We start from the raw sequence: 26,020 nt of genomic DNA on the forward strand, positions 1-26,020 counted from the left end.
GTGGTCGGGGGCAACTGTATCAATCGCTTGGAGCCTCGGATTCCCCCACTTAGGACTAAAATGAGGACAAGGTCCCTCACTGGCATAAATAGTGGAATTGAAAATGCTGAAACCTAAGGCAAAATACAAGGGAGGTCTCTGGGCTGGAGCCAACTCTCTGTTCTGGCCAGAAGCCAGACTTTACTTTCCTGCATGGTGGTCTCTGGGTGGTGCACATGGCTGCTAACCGAAGGGCTGCAGGTTCGAGTCTATTCAGAGGCACCTTGGAAGAAAGGCCTGATGACCTACTGAAGAATTAGCCACTGAAAACTGTAAGGAGCATAGTTCTACTCTGACATACATGTGGTCACCATGAATTGAAATCGACTTGACAGGAACTTTTTTTTTTTTTTGTGGTGGTCTCAGCCTCGTGCTATCAACCTGGACTAGGCGCTGGCTTAAAGTCAGGGTCTGGACTCGTTGTAGGGGCACTGGAAAGAGGTGTCTCCCTTATCAGCCCTCTGAGGCCTGACATCCCACCACTAGAACTTTACTCCTTGGAAGTTCTTGGTTGCCACTACAAAGCTCTTTTCAGGAGTGGGCTGTGCTACCATGAAAAAAGCAAGGGCTTGAATGCAAACAGACCTGGGTCCAAATCTGCACTCTGTTACTCAGGGCCGGGATGAGGGTGAGGCAAGAGAGGCACCTCGCTCTCAGGGGCTGGCCTTACATTTGAATGACCCTGGAGGGAGCACTTCCTTAAATTTTGTGCCTAAAGTGCCTCGTATACCTCACCCTGCTCCTAGCTCTGCCATGGTTACTCGCTAGCCGTGTGACTTTGGATAGGTTACTTACCCTCTCTCTGCCCCAGTTTCCTCATCTGTAAAATGGAGATAATAATAAAACCAAAACCAAACCAGTTGCATTGAGTCAACTCTGACTCATGGTGACCTCATGTGTATCAGAGTAGAACTGTGCTCCACAGGATTTTCAATGGCTGATTTTTCAGAAGGAGATCACCAGGCCTTTCCCCCAAGGCCCCTCTGGTGGACCTGAACCTCCAACCTTTCTGAGTGCCTAACCATTTGTGCCACCCAGGAACCCCTCGGGATAATAATACCTACCTCGAAAGGTTATTGTGAGAATTAAATGAGCTGATGCGTATCAAGGACCTAATTCAGCCCCTGAGGGGGAGCCAATGAGAAACAAATGCAGCGGCTGTTATGATGGGCCCTGTGGATGAGACTGTCCACTCCTTTTCTGGGGTGGCTTCTGGGAGGGAGAAGGGGGCCCACGAATGAGACCCTGATTTCTAGAGGGAAGGGCAGTAGGTGGAACAGGGCATAGCAAAGAGGGCCCGGGGTCAACTCTGGTCAGTGTCATCCAGGACCGCCTCTCTCAAGAGCTAGTGGGAACACAGACCAGCCTTGGCGCTTCTGAAGACCCCAGACCTTGTAAATCACGTTACACAAACTCATGCCAGAAAAATAACCTCAGGCTGAGTCTCTGAAGCTTCTTTGCCATCCTTTGTAAACAATTTATTTTTGATGGTTGATAAACAACAAGAAATTAATATACCTGCCATTCAAGTGGGGAAAATGACTTGCAGTGATTCCAATTTACTGGAAATTACGAGATACTGTTCTGGATGAGCCGATGCTGTAATGTTTTGTTTTTCCTCGTCTAAATCCATGTCCTCTGGTCAGAATGGATGTTTATTGGGTTTGTGTTTTGTATTATTGACTGTGAGCTATTGTTACCTGATGTATTTGAGTTGTGAATCTTTTTTAAATAAAGAATTAGCAGCAAATCAAAGTGGCTGCCTGCCCGATCCTGAGATGAAAGCACAGCTGGCAGGCCGCACGGTGGCGGGATCCCCACCACACCTGTGAGGGGAGCACTGAGTGGAGCCCCACTTTAAAGAAAAGGGCCTAGAGAAACTCCAAGCACCTCATTTCTCTTCTGTACCAACGTCCAAGGAAGCAGAAGACCTGGGTCCCACTCTGGGCTCTGCCTGTAACTCCCTGAGGGCGCTTGGGTGAGCCTCTTCCTTCCTCTGGGTCTTGTTTTCCCCATCAGTGAAATCAAGACAGTCAGGTCTGCCCGGCCTGCACTCCAGGGTTATTGCGAGGACACATGGCAGGCAAGTGTGTACGGGGCTTGGCCAGTAGGACATTTCTGTCCAGATGTAGAGTTTTGCCGATGGGTCGTTTGAGCCATCAGGCAATAGCCCTGGGGGTCAGTGTGGAAGGAGCCCTCTGCAGAGGCACATGGAGGGGCCACCCCAGGCTCATTCTGAATGGTGTCAATGAGCAAAGTTCATCAGCGACTTCCTCCCTCACAGCCTTCTGACCAGTACAGCCCTAAGGCCTCAGAAGAGCAGAGCTGGAAGGAATCCCAGAGACTTCTGCCTCTACAGATGAGGCCGCTGCAGAGCAGGGACGACTCAGATTCAAGGTCACAGGGTGCATCAGCAGTGGAAGTTGGACCCAAACTCCATTCTCCCTGCAGCCCATCAACTTTTGTCTAATTCCCCTGCCTCCACCTTTCCCTACTCTGAGCTCTTCTTCGTGATAGCTATCTGTACAATTACTGTGACAATTAATCATGTCTCGTGACATCTCTTCTATTATTGTTAGGACTTTATCGGCATTGTGGACCATTAACTTTTTCTGTCCTGTGGTCAGAGGGCCATGTCTCAGCCCTCTGGAAGTTCTGCAGCCCTGCTCGGTGCCTGGTAGGTTCTCTGTGGCTATTGGTGGAGGGGGTTGAATGAAGTGCCATCCAGCTACACACTGGCCCCCAGAGCCAGGTGAGGAAATGAGTGTCAGAGATGAAGACGATTAAGAACAGCTGTGGCCTGGGTCAGCTGGCTGGATTTGCTGGCTCCAGCTGGCATCTGTGGCCTTTTGTACATTACATCTGAAGCACAAGTGACCCATGTGAAAACTGCCACCAGGAGCTGTGGGCCATGCTTGACAAATGCTTTTATAGATGATCTGTGTGTGTGTGTGTGTGTGTGGCAGAGGTGGGGGTGGAGGTAGGAGGGCTAAGGGCTGGAAGGATGCTAAGTTCTAGAAAGGTAGAAAAGAAGGAAGGGAGGGAAGGAGGAAGGGAAGGAGAGAGGGAGGGAAGGAGGGAGAAAGGAGAGAAGGAAGGAGGGAGGAAGACAGGCTGGAAGAAGAGAGAGAAGACGAAGAAGGGGAGAGGTCAGGAAGGAAGAGCGGGAGGCTGGCAGGCCTGTGTCTGCTGAGTACTGGCTGCCTCTGGGTGGGTCGGTTATACACACAATGTTATCAAATCTCCCCAGCAGTGCTCTGGGCCCAGTTCCGCCATTGTCTGTCTCCATGATTACATGATGAGGCTGAGGATCTCACCCCTGAGAATGCCCCACAGTTCATGCCCTTTTCATGGCGCTCCAGTGGCCTCCCACCCTCCAGTCCACTCAGCCACCCACCCTTATGGGCATTCTAGATGTTGTTATCACTCAGAACCACAACGAAGAAATCTTCCTTGATCAGGTGCTCTCTGTTGTTGTTAGCTGCCATCGAGTTAGCTCCTGACTCATGATTAGTTGTGGACTGGACCATCATGATCCATAGGGTTTTCACTGGCTCACTTTCAGACGTAGATTGCCAGGCCTTTCTTCCTAGTCCATCTTAGTCTGGAAGCGCCACTGAAACCAGTTCAGCATCATGGTGGCTGCACATGAGGTGCATTGGCCAGGAATTGAACACGGGTCTTCCACACGGAAGGCAAGGATTGTACCAGTGAACTGCCACCGCCTCCAGGCTATTACCTTAATGCTTGCCTTGTCAATCAACCCCCTGGAGACACTAGCTGTCACTCATTGTTCTCACTTCCTCTACCCCCAGATCCCAGAGGCATGGATGGGTACTGCCTCCTCCTGAAGCCTCACATCCCATCAACCCTTAAACACTTCTTGGCTTTTGGTCCTCCTCTACAGCTGTCTTTCCTTTGCCGTGGCTCCCCTTTTTGGCTATTGCCTGGATGATTGCAGCCATCTTCCCTCGCTCTCCCTGCCTGCCGGCTTGTTTCCCTCAGTACCTTACTTACAGTCACCAGAGGGCGCTTAAGACATTTGGGAGGGCAGGCTCCAGCTTGGTGACCAGGGCCCAGCCCTCCCTAGCCCTGCTCCTGTAGGCCCAAGTCTTGTCCCAGATGCTCTGCTCCTCAGCACCATTGCACGCCCACCACTCATGCAGTTCGGCTGTACCCACACTTCTTTGCTTGGATAACTCTTGCCACCCTCAAAACTTAACTCTTGTGTCTGTCTCCTTGTACAAGTCTTTCTTGAATGACTTTGGCTGAGGGAAACCCCTCCCCCTGGCCTCTGGGAGAGCACTTTGTGTAAACCTCCAATGGTCCTTTCTACATTACCCTGAAATGCTTGGTATTGTTTGCCACCCCCCTTGGCTGCAGCTCCTCTTGGGCAGAGGCTGGGTCTTCTTCATCTTTGTATACTTGGTGTCGGGCACATCATGGTTCATTGGGATTTGAACGTGAGGAAAGGGACAGTCTGGACACCAGGACATACGTGCTGGGATGGAGTATCCATGTCACCTCTTACTGTTTAGACAGAGGACTTGGCCATTACAGGGGGAGGGGAAGCCCAGGGCAGGGAAAGCAGGTGGGGGAAGGGTGGGCATTTAGGTGTTGAACCTGAGCCTCCTGGGGGTGTTTTCAACTCTATATATCCTTGAGGGAGCCCCAGGCAACAATGGCTCCACAGTGGTGTATAGTAAGTGCTTGATAGTCCCCTTTCCTTCACCTGCATGATCTTTGGTGGAGAAGTCACCTGGAGTGATAATATTACCAGGCATCAGGTAGTAGCCAGACAGCACTAGGTGACATGCACCCACTTCCAGGAGTAGATGGGTCCCATGAAGCAGCGGCTCCCTACTTATCAGGTTTCAAGGACCTTTTTTTCAAGCACTCTGGTGTGTCCCATTGTTGCTCACTCGATGAACTGCACTTATTAAATAATAATTAATATGGTGGAAAGGTCTTCCAGAAAAAGGACACCAGATTTTTCAACATGGGTATTCTGACTTGGAGACATTCTGATGTGGTCTAAAAAGCAAATCATTAAACCGTCAGTTTCTTTGATTACTAAGTAATGTGACCAAAACACATTGTCATTCAAGCCCTGAGTCTCATCCAGGGTCAGAGAAGAGGTGAGAGTCAGGATTATCTGGTACAGCCTTTATCTGGTTAAAAAACAAAAAATAAACATCAACAACAGATGCCCAAACCCAGGGTTTTTCAGTTTTGATTCTTCCGTTTCAATAAGGCGCTATCTCAGGCCAGTTCAGAAAAGTCCCTCCATTTTGAAATGCACCCTTTGCCAATTTGGACACCTTGAAGTGTCCTGCTTCAGCAGAAAAGTAGCTCTTAGTCTATAGTTCCACCCAGGAGTTCACCAGCTAGTCTCAATATTTCAAAGGGATTAATGAATAGAATCTCTGATTTTGACTGGGATTGTATCAACACAGCGTGACAAACTGTGACAATTCATGCTGATCAGAAACCTGACCAGACTCAAATACAGCTGTGATCAATAAAAAAATGGGAAAATGAATTAACTATTACTCATAAATGCAGTTGCTCTGTCAGGGAAAATCTTTCCAGACGTGGGACCCATCTGAGAAAGTCAGAGAAACGTCCTTGGAAATAGGAAAATCAGGAATTTCTGTCTGTGGGGTCAGCCTGTTCCTGGAGACTTTGGCTGGCTGCTACCTGCCGCCTGGTAGCATCCTGTTCCCACTGACCTCTCTGCCTAAGGCAGAGAGGGAACCAGCACGCACTCAGCACCTACCACTCCAGGCTTCATGCATAATCTTCACAACAAATGGGTAGGCTTTACAGAATAGGAAACAAAGTCCCAAGAGATTAAGTAACTTGTCCAAGCTCACCCCGCTGGAACGGGCCTGGTCCACATTGTCTCAGAGAGAATGAAGCTGAAGAGAGTCCCCTTAATGGTGTCTCCTGACCATTTATTTGTGCACCTCTGGCAGCAAGGGGCTTTGGCTTTAGAGTTGTCTGGGGAGGGGGAGTGGATAGCACAAAGGGCCCTGTTGGCGGCTGGCTGTGGGAGTCCCTCTCTGCCTCACAGCTCTCCGCTTTCTTCTTCAAATTGCTTTTTGTATGTGGGGATCTGAACTGAGGGGCCGCGCTGGTCCATATCCCTTCAGGTGGGTGGGCCTCTCTTCCCAGGCTCCTCACCTCCAGAAGCCTCCTGGCAGTGCATGTTTCCTCTGCCCACTCCCCTTTCCTGCCCCTCCCTTGCCTCTCTACACACCTCCTAGAGTACAGGTATGGGTTTTAGTGGACAGAATGTAGACTTTGAGCCAGAGGGTGCTGCATTCACATCTTGGCTGTGTCACTGATAGTGTGGCCCTAGGTTTGTCGCTAAATTTCTCTGACTCCAGTTTCCTCATGTGGGAAAATGGAAATATCAGTAACAAAATAATGACGCCTGCTGATAAAAAAGGTGTAATTTATGGTGAATCCTCAACGAATATTCTTCCCCTTCTCTCTAGGAGTCGTCCTGGGTGGCACAAATGGTCAAGCACTTGACTACTAACCCAAAGGCTGGCAATTTGTGCCCACCCAGTGGCAGCTTGGAAGAAAGGCCTGGCGATCTGCTTCATGAACGTTCACAGACTTGAAAATCCTATGGAGCACAGTTCTACTTGGACACACATGTGGTCCCCCCAGTTGGAATTGACTAGATTGCAACTTTTTGGGGGGGGGGCGGGGGAGGGCTCTCCAAGAGTCCTTCCGTCCCTGCGCTGGGAACAGTGGAGGACCCATTGGGCTTGGCAGGAGGGAAAGGTCTGGCCTGGTCTGTATGTCAGGGCTGGCGGAGGGGGGTTGAGGGGAGGTCCTCCGGCCATTTATTGGGAGGTGTGGGGCCTGGAGCATCTAATCTGATTGCAGGCAAACCTCGTTATCGCATGCCTGCCCATAATGCCATTTAAAAAGCACTCAGGGCTCCCCACGTAATGCATTTACACTGAGGCCCAGGGGTGGGGCTGCCACAGGAAATGTTAAAGTGGAGAGAAAACAGGGTGCCTTGAGAGCCCGTTTTCTTCCCAGGGCTTTGCAGACCGGGGTGGGGTGGGAGCTGCGGACTGGGTTGGAGTGGAGGCTGTGGGAGGGGAAGGAGCTCACTGTGTTCAGTTTCTAGGGGGCGTTCGCACCAACAATGCATGGTTAAGACGCTTTTTGTTTAAACAGCCCTGGCAGCGGTGGAGTTGGAGGCTCTGGCTGGACTGTGTGACAGTGGGGGGTCTCCTGACCTCTCCGAGCCTCAGTTTCCTCATTTATAAAATGGAGAATGCAACGCTTGCTTTGCTAACATCATAGAGCTTGTGAGAGGACTACCGAGGCTTATCTAAGTCAACGATTGTCAAAGCGTGGTCCCTGGACTACCACCAGCAGCAGCATCACCGGGAAGCTTATTAGAAATGCCAACTCTCAGTCGCTACTCCAGGCCTACTGAAGGAGACTCCCCAGGTCTGGGCCCCTCAGTCTGTACTTTAACCAGCCCTGCAGGTGATTCTGGTGCGTGCTCAAGTTTGAGGACCACCGCTCTAGGCCTTGGCGTTAGCTTTGCTTAGCGCCATGCATGGCCCCCAAGCGGCAAACGGAGCGGACCTGCCTCCAGCCTGACCTCTCTCAGTGTGCACGTGGGCTGGGCTGGGGCTGGGAGGGGGATGAGAGTGTGTGAGTAGTTTGCATTATTTCCCAGGGAGGGCCCAGAAAGGACGTTCCAGGGTGAGAACATCATCTTGCCTGTGCATCATATCTTTTCTTCCATTTTCACACCTCTTGCCCCATTTGAACAGCACCAAGCAGCATGCAAAGAATAGTCCACCTTAATTGTAATTATTAACGATAAAAATAATGTTCTGAAGGTGATTCATGCGCATCATCTCAAACAGCCTGTGGGCTCCTTGAGGACAAAGAGCGCATTTTCCTTCATTACTGCATTCTGGCTTCCCCAGTCGTCCCGTCTCCAGCCCCTCCACCCTGCTCTGGGGCCGCAGTCTATGGCCTCTGCGCCTCGGCCTCTCTGGACGCCCCAGTGGGCATGCACCCGAGGAAGGGCTTCAGTCTTCTTCAGGAGGGCGGGGCTGCTACCCCCCTGCCCCCCGGCCTCCTCACCTCCCATACGCACCTGTAGGTGTCGGTGGCCGGCACCTTCCAGATCTGGATGCCCTTCAGGGGGCCCTCACTCCCCACCATCACGCTCAGGTTGGAGTTCCGGTAGGCGTTGTTGCACTGGGCCTGCGTGGGGCCGTGGGGTCCGCTGGCCCCGCACGTGGTGAACAGCCAGTGAACTGCGGCACAAGAGGGAGGGAGTCACTCAGTGGGCCTGGCCCTCCCTCCTCCACAGGCCTCCCTGGGATGGCTAATCCATGCCTCCAATCCCACCTTCCTAGATGGCACCGAGGTTGGGGTAGGAAACACTGATCAGTCATTCAAACTGGAAACTTCTGTCGAGGACTTGCTATGTGCCAGACCCTGTGGCAGATACCAGGGGAGATACAAAGATGGAGCTGACCAGGACCCTGACCTTAAGAAGCTTACAGCCTACTAACCAAAAACAGAACCAAACCCTTTGCCATGGAGTTGATTCCAACTCAGGGCGACCTCATGTGTTACATAGGTGAGCTGAGCTCCGTGAAGTTTTCTTGGCTGTAATCTTTCTGGAAGCAGATCACCAGGCCTTTCTTCTGTGGCACCTCTGGGTGGGTTTGAACCACCAAGCTTTAGGTTAGTAGTCAAGTGCAAACCATTTGCATTGCCTAGGGACCTTTATGGCCTCCCTTAAGGGAGATTGAAAGGGATGCAACCAACTGTGACACAGGCTAGTAAGGAAAAAACAAGAAGCTATTGCAGGGGTCCAGCAAACACTGTGTTGTGAGAACTGACAGGAGGGAGAGAAGACCCCTTTCAACTGGGACAGGCACGGGCAGTAGCTGAGTCTTCTCCAGGCTTCTCAGTGGGGTCAGCTCATTGCTGGGCAAATAGGAGGCGTTCAATTTGTGATATTGTAACTGCATCTAACCTGCTCCCAAAGGTTTGGTATTTGCATATAGTATTCTCTTAGCTTGGAGAAGATTGAAAGAGTGAATTGCACACATTACCAGCTCCACGACCCCACCATTGGCCAGAGACCCAGGACAATGGCAGGGAACAGGAAGCCTCGCCCTTGCTGGCTGGAGAGTTTGTCTGTCTGTCAGATGTTTCCTAACAGGTCCTAACAGGGCCCAGCCTCCTTATTTACAATCAGTTTGCAAACACCGTGAAAGCAGCCTTTTAGCTCTTTATGCAACAAAGGGTATCAAAAATGGGGAAATGTCAAATTTGTTTTGGGGGCACACCCCTCCTTTTCTGAGCCCCTTGTTCACTTCCTGGTGCTCCCGTCCTCATCCCAAGGACTTATGATCCTATGTGGCCTTCTGGGGGTGCCATAAGAACACTCAACACAAACCCCACCCCTCCTTCCTCCCCTACCGCCAGGCTTTCCCTCTCAAATTTTCTATCTTCGCATCAGGCCAGGTCTTGGGGAGCTGTCTAACCTCATGTTGGCCAGAATTCCAATATCTCCACAATCTATAAAATCCTTTTAAAAAAGGATTTCTTGGGGGCGGAGCCAAGATGGCGGACTAGGCAGACGCTACCTCGGATCCCTCTTACAACAAAGACACGGAAAAACAAGTGAATCGATGACATACATAACAATCTACGAACCCTGAACAACAAACACAGATTTAGAGACGGAGAACGAACTAATACGGGGAAGCAGCGATTGTTTCCAGAGCCTGGAGCCAGCGTACCAGTCAGGTACGCCACAAGCACAGAGAGCTGCTCCACCCCCCTGAACTAACCCCGGGAGGGGGACCAGCCGGTTCCACGGGCGGCGTGGGATGCAGCCGGTAGGAGAAGTCCCCGGGAGGCAGTGACTGGTCTTGGAGCAGAAAGAGCAGCATCCGAGCCGGGGAACCGTCCCGCAGGGATTTGGACTGGACGCAGGTACGCCATAAACACGGAGAGTTGCTCCACCCCCCTGAACTAACCCCGGGAAGGGGACCAGCCGGGTCGCGCGGGCGGCGTGGGACGCAGCCGGTAGGAGAAGTCCCCGGGAGGCAGCGACTGGTCTTGGAGCAGAAAGAGCAGCATCCGAGCCGGGGAACCGTCCTGCAGGGATTTGGACTGGACGCAGCGGATTTTCTGGAAAAACTAGTTTCCCAGTGATGGCGCGGAGACAACAATCCATATCAAACCACTTAAAGAAGCAGATCGGGACAGCTTCTCCAACCCCCCAAACAAAAGAATCAAAACCTTTCCCAAATGAAGATACAATCTTGGAATTATCAGATACAGAATATACAAAAACTAATTTACAGAATGCTTAATGATATCACAAATGAAATTAGGATAACTGCAGAAAAAGCCAAGGAACACACTGATAAAACTGTTGAAGAACTCAAAAAGATTATTCAAGAACATACTAGAAAAATTAATAAGTTGCAAGAATCCATAGAGAGACAACATGTAGAAATCCAAAAGATTAACAATAAAATAACAGAATTAGACAACGCACTAGGAAGTCAGAGGAGCAGACTCGAGCAATTAGAATGCAGACTGGGACATCTGGAGGACCAGGGAATCAACACCAACATAGCTGAAAAAAAATCAGATAAAAGAATTAAAAAAAATGAAGAAACCCTACGAATATGTGGGACTCTATCAAGAAGGATAACCTGCGGGTGATTGGAGTCCCAGAACAGGGAGGGGGGACAGAAAACACAGAGAAAATAGTTGAAGAACTCCTGACAGAAAACTTCCCTGACATCATGAAAGACGAAAGGATAGCTATCCAAGATGCTCATCGAACCCCATTTAAGATTGATACAAAAAGAAAAACACCAAGACATATTATCATCAAACTCACCAAAACCAAAGATAAACAGAAAATTTTAAAAGCAGCCAGGGAGAAAAGAAAGGTTTCCTTCAAGGGAGAATCAATAAGAATAAGTTCAGACTACTCAGCAGAAACCATGCAGGCAAGAAGGGAATGGGACGACATATACAGAGCACTGAAGGAGAAAAACTGCCAACCAAGGATCATATATCCAGCAAAACTCTCTCTGAAATATGAAGGCGAAATTAAGATATTTACAGACAAACACAAGTTTAGAGAATTTGCAAAAACCAAACCAAAGCTACAAGAAATACTAAAGGATATTGTTTGGTCAGAGAACCAATAATATCAGATATAAGCACAACACAAGGTCACAAAACAGATCGTCCTGATATCAACTCAAATAGGGAAATCACAAAAACAAACAAATTAAGATTAATTAAAAAAAAAAATACACATAACAGGGAATCATGGAAGTCAATAGGTAAAAGATCACAATAATCAAAAAGAGGGACTAAATACAGGAGGCATTGAACTGCCATATGCAGAGTGATACAAGGCGATATAGAACAATACAAGTTAGGTTTTTACTTAGAAAAATAGGGGTAAATAATAAGGTAACCACAAAAAGGTATAACAACTCTATAACTCAAGATAAAAACCAAGAAAAACGTAACGACTCAACTAACATAAAGTCAAGCACTATGAAAATGAGGATCTCACAATTTACTAAGAAAAACGCCTCAGCACAAAAAAGTATCTGGAAAAATGAAATTGTCAACAACACACATAAAAAGGCATCAAAATGACAGCACTAAAAACTTATTTATCTATAATTACCCTGAATGTAAATGGACTAAATGCACCAATAAAGAGACAGAGAGTCACAGACTGGATAAAGAAACACGATCCGTCTATATGCTGCCTACAAGAGACACACCTTAGACTTAGAGACACAAACAAACTAAAACTCAAAGGATGGAAAAAAATATATCAAGCAAACAATAAGCAAAAAAGAAGAGGAGTAGCAATATTAATTTCTGACAAAATAGACTTTAGACTTAAATCCACCACAAAGGATAAAGAAGGACACTATATAATGATAAAAGGGACAATTGATCAGGAAGACATAACCATATTAAATATTTACGCACTCAATGACAGGGCTGCAAGATACATAAATCAAATTTTAACAGAATTGAAAAGCGAGATAGATACCTCCACAATTATAGTAGGAGACTTCAACACACCACTTTCGGAGAAGGACAGGACATCCAGTAAGAAGCTCAACAGAGACACGGAAGATCTAATTACAACAATCAACCAACTTGACCTCATTGACTTATACAGAACTCTCCACCCAACTGCTGCAAAATATACTTTTTTTTCTTGCGCACATGGAACATTCTCTAGAATAGACCACATATTAGGTCATAAAACAAACCTTTGCAGAGTCCAAAACATCGAAATATTACAAAGCATCTTCTCAGACCACAAGGCAATAAAACTAGAGATCAATAACAGAAAAACGAGGGAAAAGAAATCAAATACTTGGAAAATGAACAATACCCTCCTGAAAAAAGACTGGGTTATAGAAGACATCAAGGAGGGAATAAGGAAATTCATAGAAAGCAACGAGAATGAAAATACTTCCTATCAAAACCTCTGGGACACAGCAAAAGCAGTGCTCGGAGGCCAATTTATATCAATAAATGCACACATACAAAAAGAAGAAAGAGCCAAAATCAGAGAACTGTCCCTACAACTTGAACAAATAGAAAGTGAGCAACAAAAGAATCCATCAGGCACCAGAAGAAAACAAATAATAAAAATTAGAGCTGAACTAAATGAATTAGAGAACAGAAAAACAATTGAAAGAATTAACAAAGCCAAAAGCTGGTTCTTTGAAAAAATTAACAAAATTGATAAACCATTGGCTAGACTGACTAAAGAAATACAGGAAAGGAAACAAATAACCCGAATAAGAAATGAGAAGGACCACATCACAACAGAACCAAATGAAATTAAAAGAATCATTTCAGATTATTATGAAAAATTGTACTCTAACCAATTTGCAAACCTAGAAGAAATGGATGAATTCCTGGAAAAACACTACCTACCTAAACTAACACATTCAGAAGTAGAACAACTAAATAGACCCATAACAAAAAAAGAGATTGAAACGGTAATCAAAAAACTCCCAACAAAAAAAAGCCCTGGCCCGGACGGCTTCACTGCAGAGTTCTACCAAACTTTCAGAGAAGAGTTAACACCACTACTTCTGAAGGTATTCCAAAGCATAGAAAATGACGGAATACTACCCAACTCATTCTATGAAGCCACCATCTCCCTGATACCAAAACCAGGTAAAGACATTACAAAAAAAGAAAATTATAGACCTATATCCCTCATGAACATTGATGCAAAAATCCTCAACAAAATTCTAGCCAATAGAATCCAACAACACATCAAAAAAATAATTCACCCTGATCAAGTGGGATTTATACCAGGTATGCAAGGCTGGTTTAATATCAGAAAAACCGTTAATGTAATCCATCACATAAATAAAACAAAAGACAAAAACCACATGATCTTATCAATTGATGCAGAAAAGGCATTTGACAAAGTCCAACACCCATTCATGATAAAAACTCTTACCAAAATAGGAATTGAAGGAAAATTCCTCAACATAATAAAGGGCATCTATGCAAAGCCAACAGCCAATATCACTCGAAATGGAGAGAACCTGAAAACATTTCCCTTGAGAACGGGAACCAGACAAGGATGCCCTTTATCACCGCTCTTATTCAACATCGTGTTGGAAGTCTTAGCTGGGGCAATTAGGCTAGACAAAGAAATAAAAGGTATCCGGATTGGCAAGGAAGAAGTAAAGTTATCACTATTTGCAGATGACATGATTATATACACAGAAAACCCTAAGGAATCCTCCAGAAAACTACTGAAACTAATAGAAGAGTTTGGCAGAGTCTCAGGTTATAAAATAAACATACAAAAATCACTTGGATTCCTCTACATCAACAAAATGAACACCGAAGAGGAAATAACCAAATCAATACCATTCACAGTAGCCCCCAAGAAGATAAGATACTTAGGAATAAATCTTACCAAGGATGTAAAAGACCTATACAAAGAAAGCTACAAAGCTCTACTACAACAAATTCAAAAGGACATACTTAAGTGGAAAAACATACCTTGCTCATGGATAGGAAGACTTAACATAGTAAAAGTGTCTATTCTACCAAAAGCCATCTATACATTTAACGCACTTCCGATCCAAATTCCAATGTCATATTTTAAGGGGATAGAGAAACAAATCACCAATTTCATATGGAAGGGAAAGAAGCCCCGGATAAGCAAAGCACTACTGAAAAAGAAGAAGAAAGTGGGAGGCCTCACCTTACCTGACTTCAGAACCTATTATACAGCCACAGTAGTCAAAACAGCCTGGTATTGGTACAACAACAGACACATAGACCAATGGAACAGAATTGAGAACCCAGACATAGATCCATCCACGTATGAGCAGCTGATATTTGACAAAGGACCAGTGTCAATTAACTGGGGAAAAGATGGCCTTTTTAACGAATGGTGCTGGCATTACTGGATATCCATTTGCAAAAAAATGAAACAGGACCCATACCTCACACCATGCACAAAAACTAACTCCAAGTGGATCAAAGACCTAAACATAAAGACTAAAATGATAAAGATCATGGAAGAAAAAATTGGGACAACCCTAGGAGCCCTAATACAAGGTATAAACAGAATACAAAACATTACCAAAAATGATGAAGAGAAACCAGATAACTGGGAGCTCCTAAAAATCAAACACCTATGCTCATCTAAAGACTTCACCAAAAGAGTAAAAAGACCACCTACAGATTGGGAAAGAATTTTCAGCTATGACATATCCGACCAGCACCTGATCTCTAAAATCTACATGATTCTGTCAAAACTCAACCACAAAAAGACAAACAACCCAATCAAGAAGTGGGCAAAGGATATGAACACACATTTCACTAAAGAAGATATTCAGGCAGCCAACAGATACATGAGAAAATGCTCTCGATCATTAGCCATTAGAGAAATGCAAATTAAAACTACGATGAGATTCCATCTCACACCAGCAAGGCTGGCATTAATCCAAAAAACACAAAATAATAAATGCTGGAGCGGCTGCGGAGAGATTGGAACTCTCATACACTGCTGGTGGGAATGTCAAATGGTACAACCACTTTGGAAATCTGTCTGGCGTTATCTTAAACAGTTAGAAATAGAACTACCATACAACCCAGAAATCCCACTCCTAGGAATATACCCTAGAGATACAAGAGCCTTCATACAAACAGATATATGCACACCCATGTTTATTGCAGCTCTGTTTACAATAGCAAAAAGTTGGAAGCAACCAAGGTGTCCATCAACAGATGAATGGGTAAATAAATTGTGGTATATTCACACAATGGAATACTACGCATCGATAAGGAACAGTGACGAATCTGTGAAACATTTCATAACATGGAGGAACCTGGAAGGCATTATGCTGAGTGAAATTAGTCAGAGGCAAAAGGACAAATATTGTATAAGACCACTATTATAAGATCTTGAGAAATAGTAAACCTGAGAAGAACACATACTTTTGTGGTTACGAGGGGGGGAGGGAGGGAGGGTGGGAGAGGCTTTTTTATTGATTAATCAGTAGATAAGAACTGCTTTAGGTGAAGGGAAAGACAACACTCAATACATGGAAGGTCAGCTCAATTGGACTGGACCAAAAGCAAAGAAGTTTCCGGGATAAACTGAATGCTTCAAAGCTCAGCGGAGCAAGCGCGGGGGTCTGGGGAACATGGTTTGCGGGGACTTCTAAGTCAATTGGCAAAATAATTCTATTATGAAATCATTCTGCATCCCACTTTGAAATGTGGCGTCTGGGGTCTTAAATGCTAACAAGCGGCCATCTAAGATGCAGCGATTGGTCTCAACCCACCTGGAGCAAAGGAAAATGAAGAACACCAAGGCCACACGACAACTAAGAGCCCAAGAGACAGAAAGGGCCACATGAACCAGAGACCTACATCATCTTGAGACCAGAAGAACTAGTTGGTGCCTGGCCACAATCGATGACTGCCCTGACAGGGAGCACAGCAGAGGACCCCTGATGGAGCAGGAGATCAGTGGGATGCAGACCCCAAATTCTCATAAAAAGACCAAACTTAATGGTCTAACTGAGACTGGAGGAATCCCGGCGGCCATGCTCCCCAGACCTTCTGTTTACACAGGACAGGAACCATCCCTGAAGACAACTCATCAGAAATGAAAGGGACTGGTCAGCGGGTGGGAGAGAGACGCTGATGAAGAGTGAGCTAATTATATCAGGTGGACACTTGAGATTGTGTTGGCAACTCTTGTCTGGAGGGGGGATGGGAGGATAGAGAGAGAGGGAAGCAGGCAAAATTGTCAAGAAAGGAGAGACTGAAAGGGCTGACTCAAGAGGGGGAGAGCAAGTGGGAGTAGGGAGTGAGATGTATGTAAACTTACATGTGACAGACTGGATTTGTAAACGTTCACGTGAAGCTTAATAAAAGTTATTAAAAAAAAAAAGGATTTCTTGATAAATTGTTTTTATTTAAAATACAAAAATCTCATTATAAGATTGCGGAAATTATTTCTCTTTAAAGAGAGATTAAATCAAATTCTATCTGGAAAACTATGGGAAAATTAACTTGGGTGCACGTAACTGTTCACTAAAACGTTAAAATGAAAACTTTTTTTTGAAGACTTTCAACTAATATAACGATGCAAAATGAGAGATTAATTTGACTTGCTAATTACAAACAACCAGATTGGGGTTATGATGGGCAGGCCGGATAATCTGAAGACTGGGCCAGTTGCAGTGGGATCTCCTTGGCCAAGGAGAGCAAGGTTCTCATCGGGGTTCCAACACATAAACCTACCCAACACCGAGCACGCAATATTTTTCTGGGCTTTAGGTTTTTCAGATGAAGACCTTGATTTCTATTTGGTTTCTGAAGGTCATTTCAAGGGCGAGAAGGTGAGGAACTGCAGTTCCATCTATGATTCACCAGTGTGAATGGCTGATGGTTAATTTCCTGATCTGTTTTTATTATAAGGGGTTAACCTGTTAATTCAAAGGGCTGAATCTTCACTGAAGGACTTTTAGCAGAGTTCTTTGGCCGATTGTCATTTTACCCCCTCCTGTGCCCAAATCATATGTGTGGCTTGTGCCAGAAGGGTGAAGTTGAAAGAACGGAGGCTTTGAAATCAGCAAGAACACCTGGGTTTGGGGGCAGCTTCATCAACTATTAATTGTGGAACCTTGATCAAGCTCTTTGTCTATGGAAGGGACTGGGTTGGCATGAAGATTAAGGAGGCAAGGGGTATGAAAGATCATTGCGAGCTCCAAGTCTCTAAAAATGTGAGTTGTGTCCATGACTCCTGCCAGCACCCAAGGCTGTCGCTGTCCTGACAACAGGAAATGTGGCCAGGGGTGTTTCTGTGAATACAAATCCCACGCCAGCAGCACCTGAGAATTTAAACCCTGTGAGTTAGGGATGTGGAAGAGGGCAGGGAGAGAAAATAAGGCTCGAAAGGGAGTTGAGAAATCCATTCCTCCCATTGTCTCCAGCTCCTTGAAGGCTGTTGTGCAGATCTGGTCTGTGCCCACAGGAAGCAGCCTGCAGAAGCCGGACACTTCATCTAGTTAATTCAACCCTGGAAATGAAAGAATGATTTTTTTTTTTCCCCTCAAGAGTGTCCTGGAAAAGACAGTTAAATGTATGGACTTGGCACCTGCCTGAGCATCTCACCTACAGGGGGACACACTTTTAACTTCAGCCTAGGTTAACACTTTCCTGAAGGTTCTGAGACATTCCTGGAAACGCTGGGCTTCTACCTCTGGCCAGTTGGGGCATTGGTGAGGTAGGAACAGATGACTGGTCTTTAGATTCATGTAGGCCAAATTTTCTCAACCTGGTTTTTGCTGCTTACTAGCTGTGAGCCCCAGGGCAAATGATATAACCTCACAGAGTCTTAGTTCCTCTGAAAAAATGGAGATAATAACACCTATTATGAAGAACTGATGCCTTTGAGTTATGGTGTTGGCAAAGGATATCGAATATACCATGGCCTGCCAGAAGAACAAATAAATCTGTCCTGGAAGAAGTACAGCCAGAACGCTCCTTAGAAGAGAGGGTGGTGAAACTTTGTCTCATGTATTTTGGCCATGTTATCAGGAGGGGCCAGTCACTGGAGAAGCACATCATGCTTGGTAAAGTACAGGGTCATCAAAAAAGAGGAAGACCCTCAATGAGATGGATTGACACGGTAGCTGCAACAATGGGCTCAAACATAATAATGATTGTGAGGACGATGCAGGACTGGGCAGTGTTTCCTTCTGTTAACATAGGGTTGCCATGAGTCAGAAGCGACGTGACAGCACCTAACAACAATAAAAACAACGTGTAGAGTTTCTGTGAGAATTAAATGATGACCTAATGCCACGTGCTCAGCACAACCAGTTGCCAGCAAGTGAACTCCGACCCATGGCGGCCCCAAGTGTGTCAGAGCAGAACTGTGTTCTGTAGAGTTTTCAGTGGCTGATTCTTCAGAAGTAGATAGATCACCAGGCCTTTCTTCTGAGGTCTCTGGGTGGACTCGAATGTCCAACCTGTCAACAGCTGAGCACATTAACCATTTGGACCACCCAGCTATCCAACATTTGGCAATAAGAATGCATAAGAAATATAATTTAAAAAGTGTGTAGCTTCATGTTCATTTTCTGACTGTGGGAGGCAAAGACACCCAGTTTCAAGATTTATGCCCCTTTTCCATAAAGGTGGGACTCTAGGGCTGTTTCTCAGTAAAGGGACCAGCATTTTCCCAATTCAATGGCTATATATTGGTCTCAGGTGGTTTTTACACACAAAATTTTGTTTTTATTTTCAGTAGTCTCTGATGGAAAAATTCAGGGAGAGACTCTCTCTAAAGTGGGTTCCCCGGGAATGGAGGATTTGCCATTCCAGGGCAGGCCCGTGATTCATCCAGCCAGAATTCTGTTGCTCCCAGCAGCCTTCAAGTCATGGTGGTCTTCCTTGTTCCCGTGCATGTCTGTGACCCTCATAAATCTGCCCACAGTCATTTGGAGCCAATTTATGTTTCCCACCAGCACTACGTCTTGGGAGTATGGAGTTTCTGAGTTTATTGCCCACAGAGCAAGACTGTCTTGCTTATATGTGCTGCTTGGACTTGTCTTGCTCAAGTTTAATCCTCTTAGTTTTCTTTGTTCACTCTGTCTGGAATCTCACAGACATCATCGAATGTCACAGCAAGATGAGACCTTGGAGCTCCCTGAATCCAGTGGTTCCCAAACCACCTGAGGACCTTTAGAGCACAGATTCCAGGGCCATAGATATTCAGATGCAGTAGACCAAGAGGTAGGGAAGGCGATACTTGCATATTGTAAAAGTCTTCTCAGAAGAATTTGAGGCTCAATCAGGTGTGTGAACTAGTTCCATCTACCTCATTTTCCAGATAAAGAAAGAGTATCCTAGAGAGGAGAAGTGATTTTTCTGAGCAAATCGGCACCGAGGAAGGAACCAGAGCCAAATGTTCCTTCTTCCTTGTTCAAGAGTCCTCTGGTGGTAATCAAGCCCCCTCAGAATTCTGCCCTGAAGCTTCCAATCTTTTTAGTTTGTTCCTATGAGGCCCTGTTCCCTCAGCTACCCAGTGTATTCTTCTCAGGACCTTCTTTAATGATAAAATATGCTTCTTGATATCTGGTAACCAGAAGTGTGGATACCTGTGGCTTTCTATAAGGAGGCAATCACTTATTCTGTTTTATTCCCAGTGTTTATTTGAAAGTGCCCAAGGCAGTGTTAAACTTTTTGGCCTCCCTCAGCTGAGCACTGGCTGAGGTTTGCTGGGAACAGACTATAATAATTTCCAGATCCTTGCCCAAAGGGTTGGCTATAGCTCTGAGCCTGGTGGTATTAACTGCTATGGGCCTAGGAGGGACTGCAGGAGGCATCTGGTGCCCTGGTGGCACAGTGGTTAAGAGCTTGGCTACTAACCAAAACGTTGGCAGTTTGAACCCACCAGCCACTCCCTGGAAACCCTATGGGGCCATTCTACTCTGTCCTATAGGGTTGCTGTGAATCAGAATTGAATGGATAGCAACAGGTTTTTGGTTAGAAGCAGAATGGGTCTGGCAAGTACTTCAGGCAGGGTAGGCATGAGATGGGCTTCTGGTTTTCCGGGTAAGGCAGGTAGAGTTAGAACCATGAGAGGATAGGCAGAAGCTAGGATGGTTTTCAGAAGTGTCACTGGGGGTAGGAGGCATTGGGCAAAACCTTGTGGATCAAAGTAGGCAGGTCTAGAACCTGAGATGCCAGAGATTTAGAGACATGATTCTAGGGGACAGTAGAAGCCAAGGTGAGCTTCAGTACCCAGATAGAAACTGTTTGTTTCCTTACATGTTTGTGCTTCCTTTTGGGTGAGGGTGCCCTCTGAACCTTAGATACCTGAGAGTTTTGTCCACCCGTGAAGGGAGCAAAAACTCCTCGATATATATTGTGCAGCTGATATGAGTCAGGCATGGTGCTTTCATATAGGTATTAAATGTCTTCATATACAATATCTTGCTTCAGCTCTGTAGTCGTAGAAGTAGAGTTCTAGTATCTCCTTTAAAAATTCAGAAACTAAAGTCCAAAGAAGACGAGTGACTGGTCTGTGTTGCACAGAGTTGATAACTGATCAAGCCAAGAATTAAGCATAGACCTTCTGAGTCTAAGTTCAAGGCTTGAAAAGTCCAAGTTTAAGGTAGAAAATTCTCATGGAATTTTATTGAGAGCCTGGGCTTTTTCTTTTTCAAATCCCTGATTCTGGGGTTCAGCTAAACCTAAGATAGATGAGTTCAAGGTTACTTAGGCCCAGACAGCAGGCAAGTCATCATTACAGGACAGGTGAGTGTTGGTTAGGGTGAGTGGACCCTCAGCCCCAGAAAATCCCACAATCTCCCCAACAGCACCTTAGTTTAGCAGAGTGTGGACTCCACAGGGTCATGGGAACGAGCCAAGGAAAAAAGGTACTCAGAGAGGCCACGGGGAGCCAGGAGGTGTCAAAAGGGGAATTCAGTAAGTGGAATGTTGACAAGATCAGGTAGCAGAGAGAGAGACAGATAGAGACAGAGATAGAGATAGAGTAAGAGAGACTGGGTAGTAAACAGCAAGGAAAACCTTGGTTCATGGAGAGGAGGCCAAGGTCACAGTGAGATCAGCAGTGAGGCAGACTTTTTACTGAGCTGCCAATCTGAGGGTACAAGGTTGCCTGTATTTCCCCCGTGGGGGGTCTGCAGCTGTGGGAAGGATCAAACTGTCCCCATGGAGGAGACTAAAAGGCTGAACTGAGCCAGGGGAGGAAGGAAGCTTAGCTATATCCTCTTAAAAAAAAATACTATTGTATAAAACTCTTCTATGAAAGAAAGAAAAAAAAAAAAAAAACAAAAAGAACTACAGCTTGATCTTGTTCTTATATATACCACACATTGGAAACCTAGTTTAATACTTATTCATGTCTAAATCATATAAAGAACCCACAAACATCAAAATACTGATTGGTTATAGACAGTTGAGTAAAGAATAATCCATTAAGGATGGGGTTTCGTTTTAAGTATATTGCAGCACCCTCCAAGAAGAAACAAATCAATTAGTAATATACAGCACAATTGCTAAAAAAAAAAAAAAAAGGCTAGACAGTGATTATATTCATTTTATTACCATTGCTAAGCCATCTCATCTTCTCGACTCAATGCAAAGAAATAAAGCGTGGTTCAAAGGAAAATAAGTTCTCAGCTATCACTACGAATCACAACAGTGGTTAATTTCGAAGGCCTTTGTGTATGAACCATGGAGGGGCACTCAGTGGCTCATGTGGATCATTTGTACCATTTTGATCCTGATCTATGCAATTGAATTTTATCTACATCGGTTAACTGAGCTAAACTTCGTGGGAGCTACGGCGTAGTAAAACATTTAGGATGCCCCCCTAGATCCCATTAAATAAGAATCATGACCAAAATCCAAGTAAATATAGTCATTCACTGGTCCAGAAATGTGTACTTTACCATTCCCTCTTATAAATTGGAAAAAGTAACTCTTTTTTGAGTATATGATGACAATCAATAAATTGTTCTTCACATTAGGACAAAATGAAAATAAAGTACATATTGCAGCCATTGTGAGGTTAAAATATTTCTACCACTTCCGTCAACTCTTTAAACAATGAAGCGATGTCCCTTTCCAGACACACAATTAATCTGATACTGGCACTGAAATTAGTTAGGAAACTTCTCTTCTAAAAGACAAGCTGTTGAATTGGACCACCTGGTGTATATTATTGTAATAGATACTTCTGTTTTTGATTATCCTGGCTTCCACTTTTTTTTTAAATAATTTTTTATTGTGCTTTAAGTGCAAGTTTATAAATCAAGTCAGTCTATCACATATAAACTTACATACACCTTACTACATACTCCCATTTACTCTCCCCCTAATGAGTCAGCCCGCTTCCTCCTTCCGGTCTTTCCTTTTGTGACCGTTTTGCCAGTTTCTAACCCTCTCTACCCTCCCATCTCCTCTCTAGACGGGAGATGCCAACACAGTCTCAAGTGTCCACCTGCTACAAGTAGCTCACTCCTCATCAGCATCTCTCTCCAACCCATTGTCCAATCCAATCCATGTCTGATGAGTTGGCTTCAGGAATGGTTCCTGTCCTGGGCCAACAGAAGGTTTGGGGACCATGACCACCGGGATTTTTCTAGTCTCAGTCAGACCATTAAGTCTGGTCTTTTAATGAGAATTTGGGGTCTGCATCCCACTGGTCTCCTGCTCCCTCAGGGGTTCTCTGTTGTGCTCCCCGTCAGGGCAGTCATTGGCTATGGCCGGACACCATCTAGTTCTTCTGGTCTCAGGATGATGTAAGTCTCTAGCTCATGTGGCCCTTTCTGTCTCTTGGGCTCATAATTATCTTGTGACCTTGGTGTTCTTCATTCTCCTTTGATCCAGGTAGGTTGAGACCAATTGATGCATCTTAGATGGCCGCTTGTTAGCATTTAAGACCCCAGACGCCACACTTCAAAGTGGGATGCAGAATGTTTTCTTAATAGAAACTTATTTTGCCAATCGACTTAGATGTCCCCTGACTGGCTTGCACTTTTGATCTGTTGCAAGGACAAAGAAGACTGGAAACCACTTGTCTAAGTGAGCACTGGAGAAGTATCCTGGCTCACTCTGATACTGTGATAAACAATGAGGGAAAAAAATAAGCTTTTTCTTGTTAAAAAAAAAAAAAAGCACAGATACAGAAAACTCTACAAAACAAATGTATAATTAATGAGTTATTATAAAGCAAACACCCATTTTTAACCACGGCCCAGGTCAAGAAATAGAACTTTTTTAGCTACTTCAGAAGACCTTCTCTGCCCCCTCCAGTCTTACCTCTGAAAGGCATTATTATCCTGACTTACATAGTAATCATTTCCTGACGTTTCTTAATAGTTTTATCACTCAAGTGTACACTTTCCCTAGGTACTGTTGCTGAGTCTCTCCCATTAATTAAAAAAAAAAAAATTTCTTGTGTCTTTATATATACAGATTCCCCTCCACCCCCGTCTTTTCCTTACTTTAGCTGTTGAAGAGTCAGAACCATTTGGCTTGGAGTGCTTCCCAGAATCTGGATTTTGCTGATTGCATCTCCATGGTGCCGTTCAACACATTGTCCTGTCCTGAAAATTGTCAGTTGGTTCCAGAGGCTTGATCAGACTCGTATTTGAAGCCTTTTCAAGACTATAGATGACATTCTTTCACTAAACCCTATTCTTTTACTAGGAGGTACCTAATATGTGATTGTTGCTTTTTTTTCTTTTTGATGTTAGCAGTTGTTGAAGCTCAATGCTTAGAACCATTTATATATTGGGGGGTTACAAAATAATGATATTCTAATCATATAATTTTTTTCTCACTTATTAGTTGGAGTAGCCCTGGTGGCACAGTGGTTAAGCATTTGGCTGCTAACCAAAAGCTCAGCAGATGGAATTCACCAGCTGCTCCTTGGAAACCCTATGAAGCAGCTCTACTCTGTCCTATAGTGTTGCTATGAGTTGGAATCAACTCAACGGTAATGTTTTTTGTTTTTCTTAGTTGGAATATATTTTTAATGAGATACTTCCTCTCATCTACTATTTGGTCACCCAGTTCATATAGGAAAGGCAGGATAAATGATCAATTCTTTCTTGTTATTTATAGTTATATGTCTCTATCTGTCTGCCTGTCTATCTATCTATTAATCATATGTCTATCTATGTATCTATCTATCTATCATAATAGTTACACGAATTGGTTGTCTATCATTCTCTGAAGTTGACCAATTATTTTTTTACATCAATATGAATCCATAGATTTAAACATATTTTTTGAGTTTTAATTAATCACAATTAGTATCCTTTGGAAGCTCAAATTGTCCCATCTTTGGTTAACAATAGCCTCCTGAGTCCTTTTGACATGACCCTCATAGTCTTTGAAATCTTCCTCATTATCTCATATGACAAAGCGTTTCTTCTCCAAACTGGAAGTCCGCCATTTCCCCAAAAAGCCCAGGTTTGTTTTAGCGGGAAAAGTTATTTCAAGTACCCAGCTGGATGCCATGGATGCTTATTGCTATGCGGTTGATGACTGTTTCTAGGCGTCTTTAGTGGACATAGCTAGGAAATAAGTATGTGTGTGTGTACATATGTATATATGTATATATTTATCTGTATATAGATACAGATATACACACACATGAAATACACATGTACGTATATGACAAAATATTTCAGGAGTTCGTATTAATACTTTCAACGCAAATTGAGGACTATAAGTTTTCTTATTTAATGTCTTCTATATTACATCTGTATTTCTTTTCTACACTGAGAATCTTGGTTCTCAAGAACACAGAATAATAAAATTAGAATATTCTAAAGTGCTTATTTATTTTATCCTTCATTATACACACAACAGTATCACAGTAACAATATTAAATACTATTATCACTTTCATCAATATAAAAACTGAGAGCAATTAAAATTTTTTTTCTTTAAGATGTACTATATTTTAGTTAAAAGTAATACATGTGACAAAAACAGCTATAATAAAATGAAAACACAGATGTAGTAACTTTGATCACCAATGAGTACAAATATACTGTACCTAATCTCAGAATCAAATTAGTTACCCATTGGTGACAATGTAAAACTGAGTTACAATTAGTTCATTCCATTTGAGTTCTTAGTGAAAACTTTCCACAACTATTCAGCTATGGTTCTACGGACCCCTAAATTTCTAACCTATTGGACAGGGGAATAAAAGAAAGTCTAAATTACATCTTGACATTCAGCCATTAAGTCAGCCTTGCTGCTGTTCAACTTTCAGTTGAACCATTCATCCCAAAACTGTGTTTGCCTTGTTCCTTGGACCAGGTGTTAGTCTTAAGTATCAGGATAGGTACAGGCTATATGGCATGTATGCCCCAGTTTATCTCTAATACCTTGCTTGATAACTTGGGTTCTTCTTGCTCCTTGAAGATCTTGATCTCAAAGTCCTGTAATTATGGCTGTGGCTAGTTCTACCTGACTTGGCTTGCCCATTTTCCTGAACTGCTGTTTATTTCCTTTTGCTAAACTGCCATAATAGGACATTGTCCATTCACTGCTTGTTCTTCCTGAAGCTGTCTCTCTGGGTATCTTCACAGAGGCTGATCTTACCCTTGATTACATATGGTCTATGCCACTGGCCTACCTAAACCTTGAGCCTGGCTGCTCTCCCGGAAAGAGTCCTTGGCTCGAGTTAAGCCACAGGACTGACCTGAACTCTATCTGAACTATACTCCTTTGTGCTCTATTATTTCTAAACATGAGAATGGAAAAGGAAGTAAAAACAACATGCACCTTTTAGCTTAAATGTAGTGCATTATGTCTCTCCCTGACTCCCTGACACTATAACAAAAGGA

The 26,020-nt window shown here is 44.4% G+C and overlaps 1 protein-coding gene across 1 annotated transcript in view; it reads right to left on the bottom strand.

The window, feature by feature from the left end:
* The window catches only part of ALK (ALK receptor tyrosine kinase), a 1,066,008-nt gene that overhangs the window by 50,570 nt on the left and 989,418 nt on the right, over positions 1-26,020 (bottom strand). The window contains exon 12 of the mRNA XM_049904948.1: positions 8,186-8,348. Within this exon, the coding sequence (XP_049760905.1) occupies positions 8,186-8,348 (163 nt within the window). The remainder of the gene's footprint in view (positions 1-8,185; positions 8,349-26,020) is intronic.

This window comes from Elephas maximus, chromosome 12 (genome assembly GCF_024166365.1).
Source record: "Elephas maximus indicus isolate mEleMax1 chromosome 12, mEleMax1 primary haplotype, whole genome shotgun sequence".
Classification (NCBI taxonomy): domain Eukaryota; kingdom Metazoa; phylum Chordata; class Mammalia; order Proboscidea; family Elephantidae; genus Elephas; species Elephas maximus.